Source organism: Lethenteron reissneri, unplaced genomic scaffold (assembly GCF_015708825.2).
Source record: "Lethenteron reissneri isolate LAM-NWPU_2019-01 unplaced genomic scaffold, ASM1570882v1 scaffold_1866, whole genome shotgun sequence".
NCBI classification, from domain to species: domain Eukaryota; kingdom Metazoa; phylum Chordata; class Hyperoartia; order Petromyzontiformes; family Petromyzontidae; genus Lethenteron; species Lethenteron reissneri.
In genome coordinates, this window is record NW_026891626.1 from 245,296 (window position 1) to 260,897 (window position 15,602).

A 15,602-nucleotide genomic window follows, 5' to 3' on the forward strand; every position below is an offset into this window, starting at 1 on the left:
GTCTATAATGGAGTGTATAGTGTAGTGTATAGTGTAGTATATAGTGTAGTGTATATTAGTGTATAGTGTAGTGTATAGTGTAGTGTATTGTAGTGTATAGTGTAGTGTATAGTGTAGTGTATAGTGTCGTGTATAGTGTAGTGTATAGTGTAGTGTATAGTGTAGTCTATAATGGAGTGTATAGTGTAATGTGTAGTGTATAGTGTAGTGTAATGTGTAGTGTATAGTGTATAGAGTAGTGTATAGTGTAGTGTAATGTGTAGTGTATAGTCGTGTATAGAGTAGTGTATAGTGTAGTGCAATGTGTAGTGTATAGTCGTGTATAGAGTAGTGTATAGTGTAGTGTAATGTGTAGTGTATAGTGTAGTGTAATGTGTAGTGTATAGTGTAGTGTAATGTGTAGTGTATAGTCGTGTATAGAGTAGTGTATAGTGTAGTGTAATGTGTAGTGTATAGTCGTGTATAGTGTAGTGTATAGTGTAGTGTATAGTGTAGTGTATAGTGTATAGTAGTGTAGTTTATAGTGTAGTCTATAATGGAGTGTATAGTGTAGTGTATAGTGTAGTGTATAGTGTAGTGTATAGTGTATAGTGTAGAATACAGTGACATATACTACTTCAGCCCACGGCTGTGTTGGAGATTAAATCTACAGCATTTACAATTTGAGCACAAGTGGCGTTTTGCCCGTAATTACATCCAGCATCATCGGCGCATTTGCCAGAATCGTGAACGCACCTTTATTCCGGCAGAAACTGGACGCGCTTCCAAACCCAAAAAGACTCGTTCAGACACGGCCAGGCGAATCCGATAGCCGTCGATAAGCTATGGTCGTGCCGGGCCAGACAGGGTCAGGCTCAAACTCCCTCCGTCCTGTGCGGTCTTGAGCCTCCTCATTCACGTGGTGTTCACTTTGCGGAGAGGGGGGGTAGCCATCTTGATCGGTTGCCGTGCAATTCGTCCAGCGAGCCAGTCTCGTTCAGATTGTATCTTGACGCCAAGGCCGTAGCCATGGAATCAACATGGGGGGGGGGGGGATCTTTCAGCGGGTCTGGGGGCCACCTCGCAGAAAAAAAATCTAAATTTGAAAACTAATTTCCTGCCATTTCCTGCCTTAAATATAAAAAAAATCACTAACACATGGGATGGACTTTTTATTTATTTTTTACAATAATGTCTAATAACATTGCTCTGTTTTTACTTTTTTAATTTTCTTGTTTCATTGTATGTAATGGCAGAGATCAGGGATTCATGAAGTACAACCATAACCACAATCATATGGACAGAAATCTATGCATTGTTATATGAAGACAAGTCCAGATATTGTGGCCAAGGTTTAGCAAATTGTTGTTTTTATTTACATAGCATCGCAATGATTATTTTTTTAAATATTTTTATAGCAATATAGGGGGGACATTTTGAACATATTTGAATATTGGGGGGGGGGGGGATGTGTGGGGGGATGTGTGTCCCTCCCAATATATATTATAACTAGCAGAAGTACCCGGCGTTGCCCGGGTGAAAAATATATTTCTTAATAACCTTACATATATACACAGATGGGCTGCTACCCCTGCCCCCCCCCCCCCCCCAGCCACGATCTCCTCGGCCGCTGTGCAGTAATATGTACGGCCTATAGTGTGGTGGGTGTCGAGGCCTAGTCCCGTGCAGAGCCTCCGGCCTCGCCTAAATTGTCCACCCGGCTGAGGCTGGGTACGGGTGCCGTTCCCCCCCCCCCCCCCCCCCCCGCGTTACAATAATACTGTCTAATCGCTATAATTTAATTATCTACCGACCCTATAATAGTAATTGCACACATTGTGGTGGGGGGGGGGGGGGAGTGAAGAGGACGTGAAACTTTGATGAATTTACCTCAGAGTCGCGTGTTAATGCGTGCGCCTATTTTTAACGGGAATTAAAAATGGCGTCCACCCCGCAGCGAATGCGTCGCTACCCGTTGCCAGGGGCAACCGCCGGACCAATCGTGTCTCGCAAATCCCTGACATTTCGTCCAATGAAACTGCGTATGGTCCGATACACAGACACACACACAGACAGACAGATTTGCGATTTTATATATATAGATTACGGCCTTGCTTTACACACGCACTGGTCTCCCTGGGGGTTATGTTCCTTCGCCTAAGCCAGGGGGTGTCCAAACTTTTTGCAAAGAGGGCCAAATTTTATAAAGTGAAGATGCCCGGGGGCCAATAGTTCCTTCCGACATTTTTACCACAAAATTTACGTGAAAACACACACTGTTATAAAACTATTTTCATTGTCACAATTACCTTTATTTTTCAAATGACAATGTAACCAAATATAAGCCACTCAGGCAGACGCGAACAACTCTAGAAACACAATTCTGCCTTTCGTTCAGTCACATAACATTGAACAAACTGTATAGAATACCTTAAATCTGCATGAGTTAAATATATTTGCCTCATGAACATTTTAAACAGGATTTATAAGTAATGCAAAGTGGTCTGTTATCATTAAATTTTAAAACAAGTGAATGTTGCCCTTGTCTTTAACAAGATCTTTCAGAAAGCAATAGTTTATGTCACATCTACAGGTACATAACATCGACAGTTATAACCAAATCTTATTCAAGAGTTTAATAAAACAAGTGCCATAAGTCCAAGTGCATTAGTGTGCTTTAGGCTTTTCACTGTTAATAGTGACAGATGTTACCGTTCAAAACACTCAATTTCAGATTGATCAAGGAACAGATAACTTGCTGACACTAATGAGAAGGGTGATACTGAGATCTAGATTTCAGTAAAGAGATCAGGTCTGGCTTGAGGGCAGTGCTTGAGATGTGTAAAATGTCACGCAAATGGGAGTCACTCTTCCTTGACCTCAATCGGTTCTTGTTTAAATTCACGACTGAGAATATTTGCTCACACAAATATGTGGAGCCGAATAAGCTCAGCATTTTCTCAGCGAATGACCGCATTCCTGGAAACCTGCTTTTGTCCAGCTGCCGGTAAAAGTCAACAAGAGAACACTGCTGGTGTTTTCCGTGGCACTCATCGTCACACTGCAGCTCAATGAGCTCCAACTGCAGCTGTGGAGGAGCACAATCATGGTCCACGGAGAAGGGAGAAGAGAAAAGCAACATGTCCTTTTCAATAACTGCAAAGTCCCGAAAGCGTTTGTTAAATTCCACAGAAAGAGATGGGATAGCTGTTGCATAACTCTTCATTTGCGCACCGATGTTGTCCTGTGGGAACCTGTCAATGACCTCTTTCAAAGCTGGGAAGTGCGCGGTGCAGGGCTCTGTTTGGGACAAGTGTCTTTGGAAAAGTTGCAGTTTGGTTCCAAAGGCCTTGATGTGAGCGTAAAGCTGGCTCACCACCGCAACTTTTCCTTGAAGATTAACATTCAGCGCATTCAGATGCTTCGTCATGTCAACCAAAAAAGCCAGATTTGCCAGCCATACAGGATCGAACAGTTCTTCCATTGGTTGTCCCTTCTCATCCAAAAAATGTCCAATTTCCTCTTTGAGAGAGAAAAATCGCTGCAGTGCGGACCCCCGACTTAGCCACCTTACATCGTTGTGATATACTACGTCACCGTATTCAGCCTGGATGTCACGCAAGAACTGCTGAAACTGTCGGTGGTATAGAGCTTTAGAGCGAATAGAATTGATTGCCTTTGCCACTGGTTTCATAACATCGTCAAATTTGAGATGTTTGGCGCAGAGAGCCTGCTGGTGAATGATACAGTGAAGTGTAATAGCGTTACCTGCTTCTTCGCTGACTTTATTGCAGATCAGTGTGGACGATCCACTTTGCTCACCAGCCACGGCAGGCACACCATCGGTAATGATCCCAGAAACTTGACTCCATGGTAGTTTCATATCATCAACAGCTTCACAAATATAAATGAACGGATCTGTTCCTCTGGTTTGCCCTTTAAGGCTTTTGAGGTCAAGCAGCTCCTCTGTCACGTTCATGTTGTCATCAACTCCTCTTTAAAAAATAAGTAGTTGTGCAGTCTCAGATGCATCGGTGCTTTCATCGCAGGCTAATGAGAAATAATCAAAAGCCACTCCCCTGTCCCCAAGTTGTCTCTGAATATCTGACGACATGTCCTCAACTCTCCGTGCCACAGTGTTGCGTGCCAGGCAAACATTCATAAATTCTTGCTTCTTCTCGGGGCAAATGTTCTCCACCATTTTCATGACACGGTCTTTGATAAATGCACCTTCAGTAAAAGGTTTGCCATGTTTAGCTATTAACATGGCCACTTCGTAGCTGACTTTGGTGAAGTTTTCCTTTGACTCACAGGCCCGCGTGAAGAATCGCTGTTGCGATGCCAGAGCAGCTTGGAGTTGTTAACTTTTTCAACGCGGTCACTCCCTGTCAGCTTGTCGTATGTTGTAGCATGTTTAGTCTCGTAGTGTCTCTTTACATTGAAATCCTTAAACAAGGCAACCGTCTCTTTACAAATTAGACAAACACAATTTCCTCGATTTACAGTGAACAAGTATTGTAATTCCCACCGCTCCTGAAAGCGGCGGCCCTCACTGTCAACTTTTCTCTTTTTTTGTGCAGTCGCCATGGCAGAAATGATTCGAGAAGGGTTCGCCGCACGGATGCTGAGCCAGAGAGCATTCGAATGGTGCTGCCACCGTGTGGTGAAAGGAGGAATTACATCTTAAAGTTTTATGATTTTTTTTATTCTGACAGAGCTGGTGAACCATAAATAACACGTTATAAGACCGAAGCTGCAGGCCGTATGAAATCTGACCGCGGGCCGTGATTGGCCCGCAGGCCGGACTTTGGACATGCCTGCTGTACAGCGTCCATCCAAATCTGAATGGGTGCCCTGTACCCTGAATTGATTAGTCCATTCGTGGACGTGGCCTACTGTGCAGTCACGTGGGTCGATGGGGGGTCCAATCCACGGTCACCATTAACTCCATTGGTATAAATCTCCGTGTAATTCATTCCATTAAGCCCATACCGGATACATAAGAAAGAAGACAAAGACGACAACGACAACCGTTACAACAGAGGTCGCGAACGGGTTTTGATTCCTTACCCGTACCCGTACCCGGCCGTACCCGTACCCGGCCGTAGCTGTACCCGGCCGTACCCGTACCCTACCCGTACCCGGCCGGGTACGGGTAGGGTACGGGTATCAGGTACCTGATTGCGACCTCTGGGATGAAGCCATGTTGCAGGTGCGGGTGGGTTGATTCTAGGAACTTGAATTGTGAGAAGAGACAAGACGTTGGGAAATGAGTGACAAATGGTGACTCACCCAGTAACTCACGGCCTACCCGTACCCGGCCGCACCAGGGTCACAAACGGGTACCCGGCCGGGTACGGGTAGCCGGGTATCGGGTAGGGTACGGGTATCGGGTACCCGGTTGCGACCTCTGCGTTACAACCCGCGCAGTTAGTTGTGTCGTCTCAGACGGCCGTCTGCTTGACGAACTCCAGGATCTTGGAGAGCCTGGTGAACACAGCCGGCGAGCTGCACAGACCCCAGCTGCCCACGCCCGTCACGTACCAGCGTCCGTCCACCTCTTTGCACAGCAGTGGGCTCGCCAGGCTCTGCCGCACACACAGAGCACAGCAAAGACAAAGACCATCATGTAATCCACCCCGTGTAGCCTGTGACAGACTGTGAGAGTAGGTTACAGTGAGGGAAAAAAGTATTTGATCCCCTGCTGATTTTGTACGTTTGCCCACTGACAAAGAAATGATCAGTCTATAATTTTAATGGTAGGTGTATTTGAACAGTGAGAGACAGAATAACAACAACACAAATCCAGAAAAACGCATGTCAAAAATGTTATAAATTGATTTGCATTTTCATGAGGGAAATAAGTATTTGACCCCCTCTGCAAAACATGACTTAGTACTTGGTGGCAAAACCCTTGTTGGCAATCACAGAGGTCAGACGTTTCTTGTAGTTGGCCACCAGGTTTGCACACATCTCAGGAGGGATTTTGTCCCACTCCTCTTTGCAGATCTTCTCCAAGTCATTACGGTTTCGAGGCTTACGTTTGGCAACTCGAACCTTCAGCTCGCTCCACAGATTTTCTATGGGATTAAGGTCTGGAGACTGGCTAGGCCACTCCAGGACCTTAATGTGCTTCTTCTTGAGCCACTCCTTTGTTGCCTTGGCCGTGTGTTTGGGGTCATTGTCATGCTGGAATACCCATCCACGACCTATTTTCAATTCCCTGGCTGAGGGAAGGAGGTTCTCACCCAAGATTTAACGGTACATGGCCCCGTCCATCGTCCCTTTGATGCAGTGAAGTTGTCCTGTCCCCTTAGTAGAAAAACTCCCCGAAAGCAAAATGTTTCCACCTCAATGTTTGACGGTGGGGATGGTGTTCTTGGGGTCATAGGCAGCATTCCTCCTCCAAATACGGCGAGTTGAGTTTATGCCAAAGAGCTCCATTTTGGTCTCATCTGATCACAACACTTTCACCCAGTTGTCCTCTGAATCATTCAGATGTTAATTGGCAAACTTCAGACGGGCAAGTATATGTGCTTTCTTGAGCAGGGGGACCTTGCGGGCGCTGCAGGATATCAGTCCTTCACGGCGTAGTGTGTTACCAACTGTTTTCTTGGTGACTATGGTCCCAGCTGCCTTGAGATCATTGACAAGATCCTCCCGTGTAGTTCTGGGCTGATTCCTCACCGTTCTCATGATCATTGCAACTCCACGAGGTGAGATCTTGCATGGAGCCCCAGGCCGAGGGAGATTGACAGTTCTTTTGTGTTTCTTCCATTTGCAAATAATCGTACCAACTGTTGTCACTTTCTCACCAAGCTGCTTGGCGATGGTCTTGCAGCCCATTCCAGCCTTGTGTAGGTCTACAATCTTGTCCCTGACATCCTTGGTGAGCTCTTTGGTCTTGGCCATGGTGGAGAGTTTGGAATCGGATTAATTGATTGCTTCTGTGAACAGGTGTCTTTTATACAGGTAACGAGCTGAGATTAGGAGCACACTTTTAAAGGGAGTGCTCCTAATCTCAGCTTGTTACCTGTATAAAATACACCTGGGAGCCAGAAATCTTTCTGATTGAGAGGGGGTCAAATACCTATTTCCCTCATGAAAATGCCAATCAATTTATAACATTTTTGACATGCGTTTTTCTGGATTTGTTTATTGTTATTCTGTCTCTCACTGTTCAACTAAACCTACCGTTAAAATTATAGACTGATCATTTCTTTGTCAGTGGGCAAACGTACAAAATCAGCAGGGGATCAAATACTTTTTTTCCTCACTGTATATTGATTCAGTCACAGACCCATAGACTCACACAGAGACCCACAGACTTACACAGAGACCCATAGACTCACACAGAGACCCTCAGACTCACACAGAGACCCATATACTCACACAGAGACCCGTAGACTCAGAGACCCATAGACTCACACAGAGACCCACAGACTTACACAGAGACCCATAGACTCACACAGAGACCCTCAGACTCACACAGAGACCCATATACTCACACAGAGACCCGTAAACTCACACAGAGACCCATAGACTCACACAGAGACCCATAGACTCACACAGAGACCCATAGACTCACACAAAGACCCATATTATGTTGACCTTCCCCTCCCCCCGTGCCTCCGATTATCCAAGGTTGGCTACGCACGTACATTGTGAAGAGAAGTTCAGCCCCATGTGCGTACGTTGCAGTGCGTGCAAACCCATCCGTTCCGCTCACCCCGCAAAACTGATTGGAGGCACAGATCATCCTGCTGGTGACGGCTCTGGCGCTGCTGCTGCTGCTGTTGACGGCTCGGCATTCCTCCTGCCCCACGATGTTCACGCGTCTCACGATCTGCGAACCTAGAACGCGACGGAGGGAAAGACGAAAAGAACGCGTCCTACAGCCCGTGCGATGCGCCCGCTCACGTTTTATTTCCCCCAGCAAGGCGCGGATGTCCCCGTGGGTGAAAAACAGGTGGAGGGCTACCAATGTCGTCGGGTGCCAGGGGAGCTACTGTTTGTCGGCAGAGGAGGGTACAGCGAACAATGAATGAAATTGATGTTGCATTGAGAGTTTGTTGTCTTTTGTAACCAAACCTCCAATTATCCGCGGATGTCTACGTACGGTGTGAAAGAAGTTGAACCGTAAAGCCTAATCAGTCTGGTTCTCTTATGATGCTGCGCGTTTCCATAACGTGGATTAGACACACAACACGGTGATGGATGTATGGTATGGAACGCGTTTTTTTTTGGTGGGGAAGCCACTTGGGGATAAGCAGTGTGACGGGATTAAGTGAACGAAATGATCTCGCAGCGCGAGTAGGAATAAGCGGTGGTTGCAACAGTTGCATCTTTATCATCATTGTCATCATCATTGTCATCCTCATTGTCATCCTCATTGTCATCCTCATCGTTGTCATCATCAACGTCATCATTGTCATCATCATCGTCAGTGTCATCATCATTGTTGTCATCATCATCGTTGTCATCATCAACGTCATCATTGTCATCATCGTCATTATGATCATCGTCATCATCATAATCGTCATCATTGTCATCATCATCGTCCTCATCATCCTCATTGTCATCATCATTGTTGTCATCATCAACGTCATCATTGTCATCATCATCGTCGTCATCATCGTCATCATCAATCATCATCATCCTCATTGTCATCATCATCGTTGTCGTCATCATCAACGTCATCGTCGTCATCATCGTCATTATGATCATCGTCATCATAATCGTCATCATTGTCATCATCATCGTCGTCATTGTCATCATCATTGTCATCCTCATTGTCATCATCATTGTTGTCATCATCATCATTGTCATCATCATCGTCATCATCATCCTCATTGTCATCATCATCGTTGTCATCATCATCATTGTCATCATCATCGTCATCATCATCCTCATTGTCATCATCATTGTTGTCATCATCATCATCATTGTCATCATCATTGTTGTCATCATCAACGTCATCATTGTCATCGTCATTATCATCATCGTTGTCATCATCATCATCATCGTCATCATCGTCGTCATCGTCGTCATCATCGTCATCATCGTCATCAACATCGTCATCATCGCACGAGAGACTGGGATGCTGCTGGATGCTTCAAGATGCTACTCACCACCACGCACCTCGCTCTTTGTCCAGGCAATGCGTTATGCATCATCTCACGCTCTATCGCACCACGGGGTGACCAGCCCCTCCCCACCCAGCCCCACCCCTCCCACCCCCCACCCAGCCCCTCCCCACCCAGCCCCACCCCTCCCACTGCTATCCAGCCCCACCCTCCCCACGCAGCCCCTCCCCACACTCCCCTCCCCACCCAGCCCCACCCTCCCCACCCAGCCCCTCCATGCACGACGGACACAATAATCCCCTGTAGGCTGGTGGAACCAGGAGGTTCCTACCAGTATGAGCTACATAGATAGAAGCTCAAGTGGGGGGGGGGGGGGGGGGCTCACCCACCAGTGAAATAAGAAAAAAAGTTTTTTTTATGTTTTTCCCTTTCAAAAGAAATTGAACTTTTAGGATCAGCGCACCGGTTCAGTCAAATTAACTTGAACAACAACCAACCTCCACCCGCGACGAATAGATTTACCCGCTTGGATGGACGCGACGGAGCAGGACTTCCCGGGTAGGGGATTTGGCTCGCGCCTGTTCGGGAGGCAAGCCGGCCTCACGGCGTCCGAAAGTGGAATGGCGTAGCTCAGTTGAACCAACGCAGCGTCGTAGTCGGAGGTGGTGGCGTTGAACTTGGGATGCAGGTGAATGGCGACGAGGGTTTGCAAGTTGCTGTTGTTGAAGGCTGCTCGCCAGTCGACAGGCAGGGCGGACCTGCGGTGGGTTCAGAGTTTTTGTCGAGGGTGCAAAGAAAACATCTGTTTATAATACAGGTTGTTGTTGGGTTAGATCGAGTAAATATATAAACGTGTCTTGAAACCCACCACCACTACCCGACACAGACAATGAGTAAGGTTTGTCACGTAAATAGAACTTGCCACACTATGAGACATCTCCTTTGCCAGTAGCAAAATGTTGTAGTAGGTTTTTACCCTTTAAACTGGTACAAAACTGACACCTTTATACAAGGCATCATGTTTGCATTTTGACTGCTTGTGTTGTGGTTATTGCAAACATGATTCCTTGTATAAAGGTGTCAGTTTTGTACCAGTTTAAAGGGTAAAAACCTACTACCATATTTTGCCACTGGTAAAGGAGGTCTCATAGTGTAAATGCTTGACCCCGAGCTCTCAATACTCTGATAGTGCGCTGTCTTTGAGTTGTACGCCTTTTGGCGTCATCTGGTCCAACACCAATGGAGACTAGGCTCTAAGAAAAGCTGTCTCGGGTGTGGACCAATCAACTTCAAGGACAGTGCATATCATTATCATCATCAGAGTTGTTTCTTTTTGTTTGCATTTTGACTGCTTGTGTTGCGGTTATTGCAAACATGATGCCTTGTATAAAGGTGTCAGTTTTTGTACCAGTTGAAAGGGTAAAAACCTACTACTATATTTGCCACTTCATTACTAGTCCACCGGTGTGTTGGAGAGCAAAGCCACAACATTTACAATCTGAGTACGACGTTTCGCCAGTAATTACAACCAGCTTCATCAGGTGACAGCCAGATTTGTGGAAAAATCCTCCCGTTTCGTTCCTTAAATAGAGGGTTAGATGTGATGACGTCACTTGTGAGCCATAAATTTGCTTGGTCATGACCGTCGACATAAATATACAGTGAGGGAAAAAGTATTTTATCCCCTGCTGATTTTGTCTGATTGAGAGGGGGTCAAATACTTATTTTCCTCATTAAAATGCAAATCAATCTATAACATTTTTGACATGCGCTTTTCTGGATTTTGTTGTTGTTGTTATTGTGTCTCTCACTGTTCAAATAAACCTACCATTAGAATTATAGACTGATCATTTCTTTGTCAGTGGGCAAACGTACAAAATCAGCAGGGGGATCAAATACTTTTTTCCCTCACTGTATATACAGTGCAAGTTTGTGACACCCTCAGGATGTTCACATATTTGACACATTTCAAAGCAAAAATGTTATTAGATCTTAATCTAAGTCGTAACAATTGAAAAAGATAACCCAGTCAAACAAATGACACAAAAACATGATACTCTTTCAACATTTATTTATCCTCAAATGATCCTACATTCAATAAGCACGATGTGTGAAAAAGTATGTGCACCCTTTAGATTCAGTCATTGGTGACACCTCCTTGAGTAGCAATGAGTTTCCTGTAACCCGTTGGTCAGTCTCTCTCGCATCGCATTTGAGGAATGTTGGTCCATTCCTCCTTACAGAACTCCTTAACATCTCGCTTCAGATCCTGCCACAACATTCCAATGGGGTTTAGTTCTGGACTTTGATGAGCCCGTTGTAAAACGCAGATTTAATTTTCTTCTGCAGCCATTTTGTTTTTAGCGGCAAAACGATATGTTAACTAGAATTGTAAATGTTGCAGCGGGGTTACTCTCCAACACACACACACACAACGCCGGTTAGTGCTGAAATAAGTAACTAATTGGGTACGTTTAAAAGCATAAAGTAAACATTTCCAATATTAAAATGGTAATTGAAAATTATAATAAAATTATGTAAAATAATAATAATAACAATGTACGCTAATAGAATGATAAAAAATTTATAGTAAAAATAAAAATTATAAAAACATGAATATATAAAAAAATATGTACAAATTAAAAAAATTAAGTAAACATTTTAATAAAAAAAATGATAAAAGTTACTTTCCAACACACACATAACACCGGTTAGTGCTGAAATAAGTAACTAATTGGGTACGTTTAAAAAGCATATAAAGTAAACATTTCCAATATTAAAATGCTAATTAAAAATTAAAATTAAAATTATGTAAAATAATAATAATAATAATAACAATGTTCGCTAATATAATGATAATAAAAAATAAAGTTAAAATGTACAGTAAAAATAAAACTTATAAAAACATGAATATGTAGAATTATTTTATTGTGTTTTAATAAAACATAATAAAATAATATAATTATTTTATTGTGTTTTAATAAAACATAATAAAATAATAGAATTATTTTATTGTGTTTTAATAAAACATTATAAAATAATATTATTATTTTATAATATTATTATTTTATAATGTTTTACTAAAACATTATAAAATAATAGAAATATTTTTTTTATGTTTTATTTGTATTAGTTCATTACTTCCCTTCTACGTGACTTTACCGAAAAAAACCAAGAAGATTAAGTAAACATTTTAATTAAAAAAATTATAAAAGTCACCACTCACGTGCCGTTGAAACAGGACGCGCTGGTGAGGAGCCACTTCGCGTTGAGAAGCGTCGAGTCGCACGAAGCAAAGATCCCGCTGGTGCTTTGCAACTGGGCAAGCCACGGCTGCGTCTGCCCCATCGTTTCCACTCCACAGTCTGTGCCGGGGAAGGGTGCGATAGCAATCGGCGTATAAGAGAGAGATCTGTGTGTCGGTGTCTTTGTCTTTGTGTCTGTGTGTCTGTGTGCCTCTGTGTCTTTGTATTAGTGTGTGTCTCTGTGTGTGTCTCTGTGTGTGTGGGTGTCTCTGTGTGTGTCTGTGTGTGTGTGCGTGTCTGTGTGTGTGTGTCTGTGTGTGTGTGTCTGTGTGTCTGTGTGTGTGTCGGTGTCTTTGTGTCTGTGTGTGTGTGTCTGTGTGTGTGTGTCTGTGTGTGTGTGTCGGTGTCTTTGTGTCTGTGTGTGTGTCTGTGTGTGAGTCTGGCAAGTTGGCACAGTAGGCGGCACAGGTGGTGCATCAGCCAGTCGTCTCGGTCATGAAATAAGAAACTAATTGGGTACGTTTAAAAACATATTAAGTTAATATTTCCAATATTAAAATGGTAATTGAAAATTCTAAAAATATTATGTAAAATAATAATAACAATGTACGCTAATATAATGATAATAAAAATAAAGTAAAAATGTATAGTAAAAATAAAAATTATAAAAACATGAATAGATAAAAAATGTATGTAAAAATATGAACAAATATTTTTTGAACATCTCAGTCAGTCGACCCGTGGCACCTGCTGGGTCTGCCCCGTGACCTCCTGCCAGCGGGCGTTCGACACTTCACGTGGTAGCCTCAAGGTGCACTTGGCCTGGCACAAGCGTCGTGGTGACGTCACCCGCCACTTAGTGGCGAATGGCGGTTGTTGTTGTTGAGTCTGGTAACAGGTCCCCTGTGGGGTGGGCTGGTAGGAACGAACAAATGAATGGCTATAATAAAATGAAATGGCGGGGGTACGATACGAAGGGAGAGTTTGAGGCCTAGTTCTAGGCTTTAGGCCTAGCTGTAGGCTTTAGGCCGCTGTGAGTTAATTTAGAATTTAAATGTTTTAATCAAAAACTATCTCAGGGAATTATAATGTATTATTACACTTGTTTAGCCAGGAAAGCCTCACTGAGTCTAAAGGTGTTCGTAGGGTCCTGCCAAGTGTTTGCAGTAGGGGGCGATGTTGCTACACCTAATCGGACATCGGACGGACGGACGGACGATATAATCTATTGTAGGCTGGTTCACTTCGTTCCTACCAGTAAAACAACCCCCTAGCTCCTCATTGGTGCCGGACGGCAACGTTGGGGTGAGCAGTGCCATGGGGGGAGGGCAAATTTCGATTGGCCATTCCCCCTGGTGGCGTCTGTAGCCACCACAGTGGCAAAAGGGGGCGGTCAAGGTATGGCTTCCTATTGGTCAACCAATGTTACGTATGCAAATCTGGTAATTGCTGCTCACTCAGAGGAGGAGTTGGAGGCGCTGCTGCTGAACCTGGAACTTGCCACTAAGAAGTGGGGCCTTACCAAAAGCCCCACCAAAAACTAAGAACCTGCCTGGTTATTTTGTGCAATCGGACACTCCACCCCCACCACTCCCAATCGGTGATGGGGCAGTTGTGAAGAGAGTGGAGAGTTTCCCATACCTGGGCAGTGTGCTCATAACCAACTCCGGTTTGACAGCAGAGGTCTCACTCCGAATCAGTTGAGCGGCAATATCTTTTCATCGGATGTGTAACGCTGTGTGGAAGCTGCCTGATCTGTCGCTCCGCACGAAGCTTCAGGTCTTCTCGACCACAGTCATTTTCTACCTTCTCTACGCTTGCAAAACGTAGACCCTCCTAATGGAACATCTCTGGTTAGAAATATTTATGCTGGCTGCCTACGATCCATCCTGGGTTTAACCAGGCTGTATTGTGTGAGGAGCTCACAAATCCTTGAAAGATCTGGACAAATTCCCATCGGTGAGCTCCTCCGGCAGGCAAGGCTGCATTGTCTGGGTCATGTAGCCTGCATGCCCAGCCACCGCATGCCTAAACAGCGTTCGTCCAGCCGGATAGAGGGGGCTAAACGGGCGCGGCACAGGCTAGAGAAGAGATGGAATGATGTGGTACAGGAGGACGTGGAGCTGAGTGGACTTGCGATGACTGGTACCAGCAGTGTCAAGATCGGCCTCTGTGGAGGAGGCTCGTGAAGGACGCTACTGGGCAGTTGGAGGCAATCGCCCTCCAACACAACGGAGGGCGGAGGAGCGACTCTCACAACAACGAGCGGAGCCCCGGGTGGATAAGTTCGATTACCGCTCAAGGCCGACACTGGTGACGATTATCTGAATTGGTCATGGGCCTCCCATAGGTCGACTCAGCCTCAAATGAGTACCTGGTGCGGTGTGTAAACATCAAATGCGACTGGTCGTGGAGCTGGCCACCCACCTTCATAGGTGCTACTCGCTAATAGCACTTTCCCCAACGGTCTGCTCGAGTCTACATGGGGGATCTTTATCTTTGTGTGTTTTGTGTTGACACAGCAGGGGGTACAAGTGGTGCATCAAACGGTCATCTCGGTGAGCCGACCCATGGCACCTGCTGGATCTGTCCCATGACCTCCTGCCACCTAGCCTGGCACAGCAGTCAACGCATGGCACCTGCTGGGTCTGTCCTGTGACCTCTTCCTCCATCTAGTCTAGCACAGCAGTAAACCCATTACACCTGCTGGGTCTGTCTCGTGACCTCCTCCTGCACCTAGCCTGGCACAGCAGTCAACCCATGACACCTGCTGGGTCTGTCTCGTGACCTCCTCCTGCACCTAGCCTGGCACAGCAGTCAACCCATGACACCTGCTGGGTCTGTCTCGTGACCTCCTCCTGCACCTAGCCTGGCACAGCAGTAAACCCATTACACCTGCTGGGTCTGTCTCGTGACCTCTTCCTGCACCTAGCCTGGCACAGCAGTCGACCCATGCACCTAGCCTGGCACAGCAGTCAACCCATGCACCTAGCCTGGCACAGCAGTCAACCCATGGCACCCTGCTGGGTCTGTCCTGTGACCTCCTGCCAGCAGGCGTTTGACACCTCACATGGCCTTAACGTGCACCTAGCCTGGCACAGGCGCTGTGGTGATGTCAACGCCACTTAGCGGCAAATGGCGGCGGTTGTTGTGTATTGTGTAGTATGTGTGTACATTTAACTTTTTCAATTGCACCATACCCAGCCAACCGCGCTAATCAGAGGTGTAGCGGGAAGGATAACAAACTATGGATCTCTGTGTGAGTCTATGAGTCTCTGTGTGAGTCTGTGGG

General features: G+C 45.3%; 2 protein-coding genes across 2 annotated transcripts; both read right to left on the reverse strand.

The window, feature by feature from the left end:
* Positions 1–2,329: 2,329 nt before the first annotated feature.
* LOC133339530 (general transcription factor II-I repeat domain-containing protein 2B-like) lies at positions 2,330–7,772 on the reverse strand. The gene is made up of 2 exons (XM_061547632.1): positions 7,709–7,772; positions 2,330–5,567 (listed from the first exon to the last, which is right to left on the reverse strand). Exon 2 carries the CDS (start codon positions 3,956–3,958, stop codon positions 2,744–2,746), a length of 1,215 nt encoding a protein of 404 aa, XP_061403616.1. The 5' UTR covers positions 3,959–5,567; positions 7,709–7,772; the 3' UTR covers positions 2,330–2,743.
* Positions 5,424–12,426, reverse strand: LOC133339533 (transmembrane protease serine 9-like). Its single transcript, XM_061547638.1, has 4 exons — positions 12,292–12,426; positions 9,588–9,823; positions 7,709–7,833; positions 5,424–5,567 (listed from the first exon to the last, which is right to left on the reverse strand). Exons 1-4 carry the CDS (start codon positions 12,411–12,413, stop codon positions 5,424–5,426), a joined length of 627 nt encoding a protein of 208 aa, XP_061403622.1. The 5' UTR covers positions 12,414–12,426.
* Positions 12,427–15,602: the final 3,176 nt, after the last annotated feature.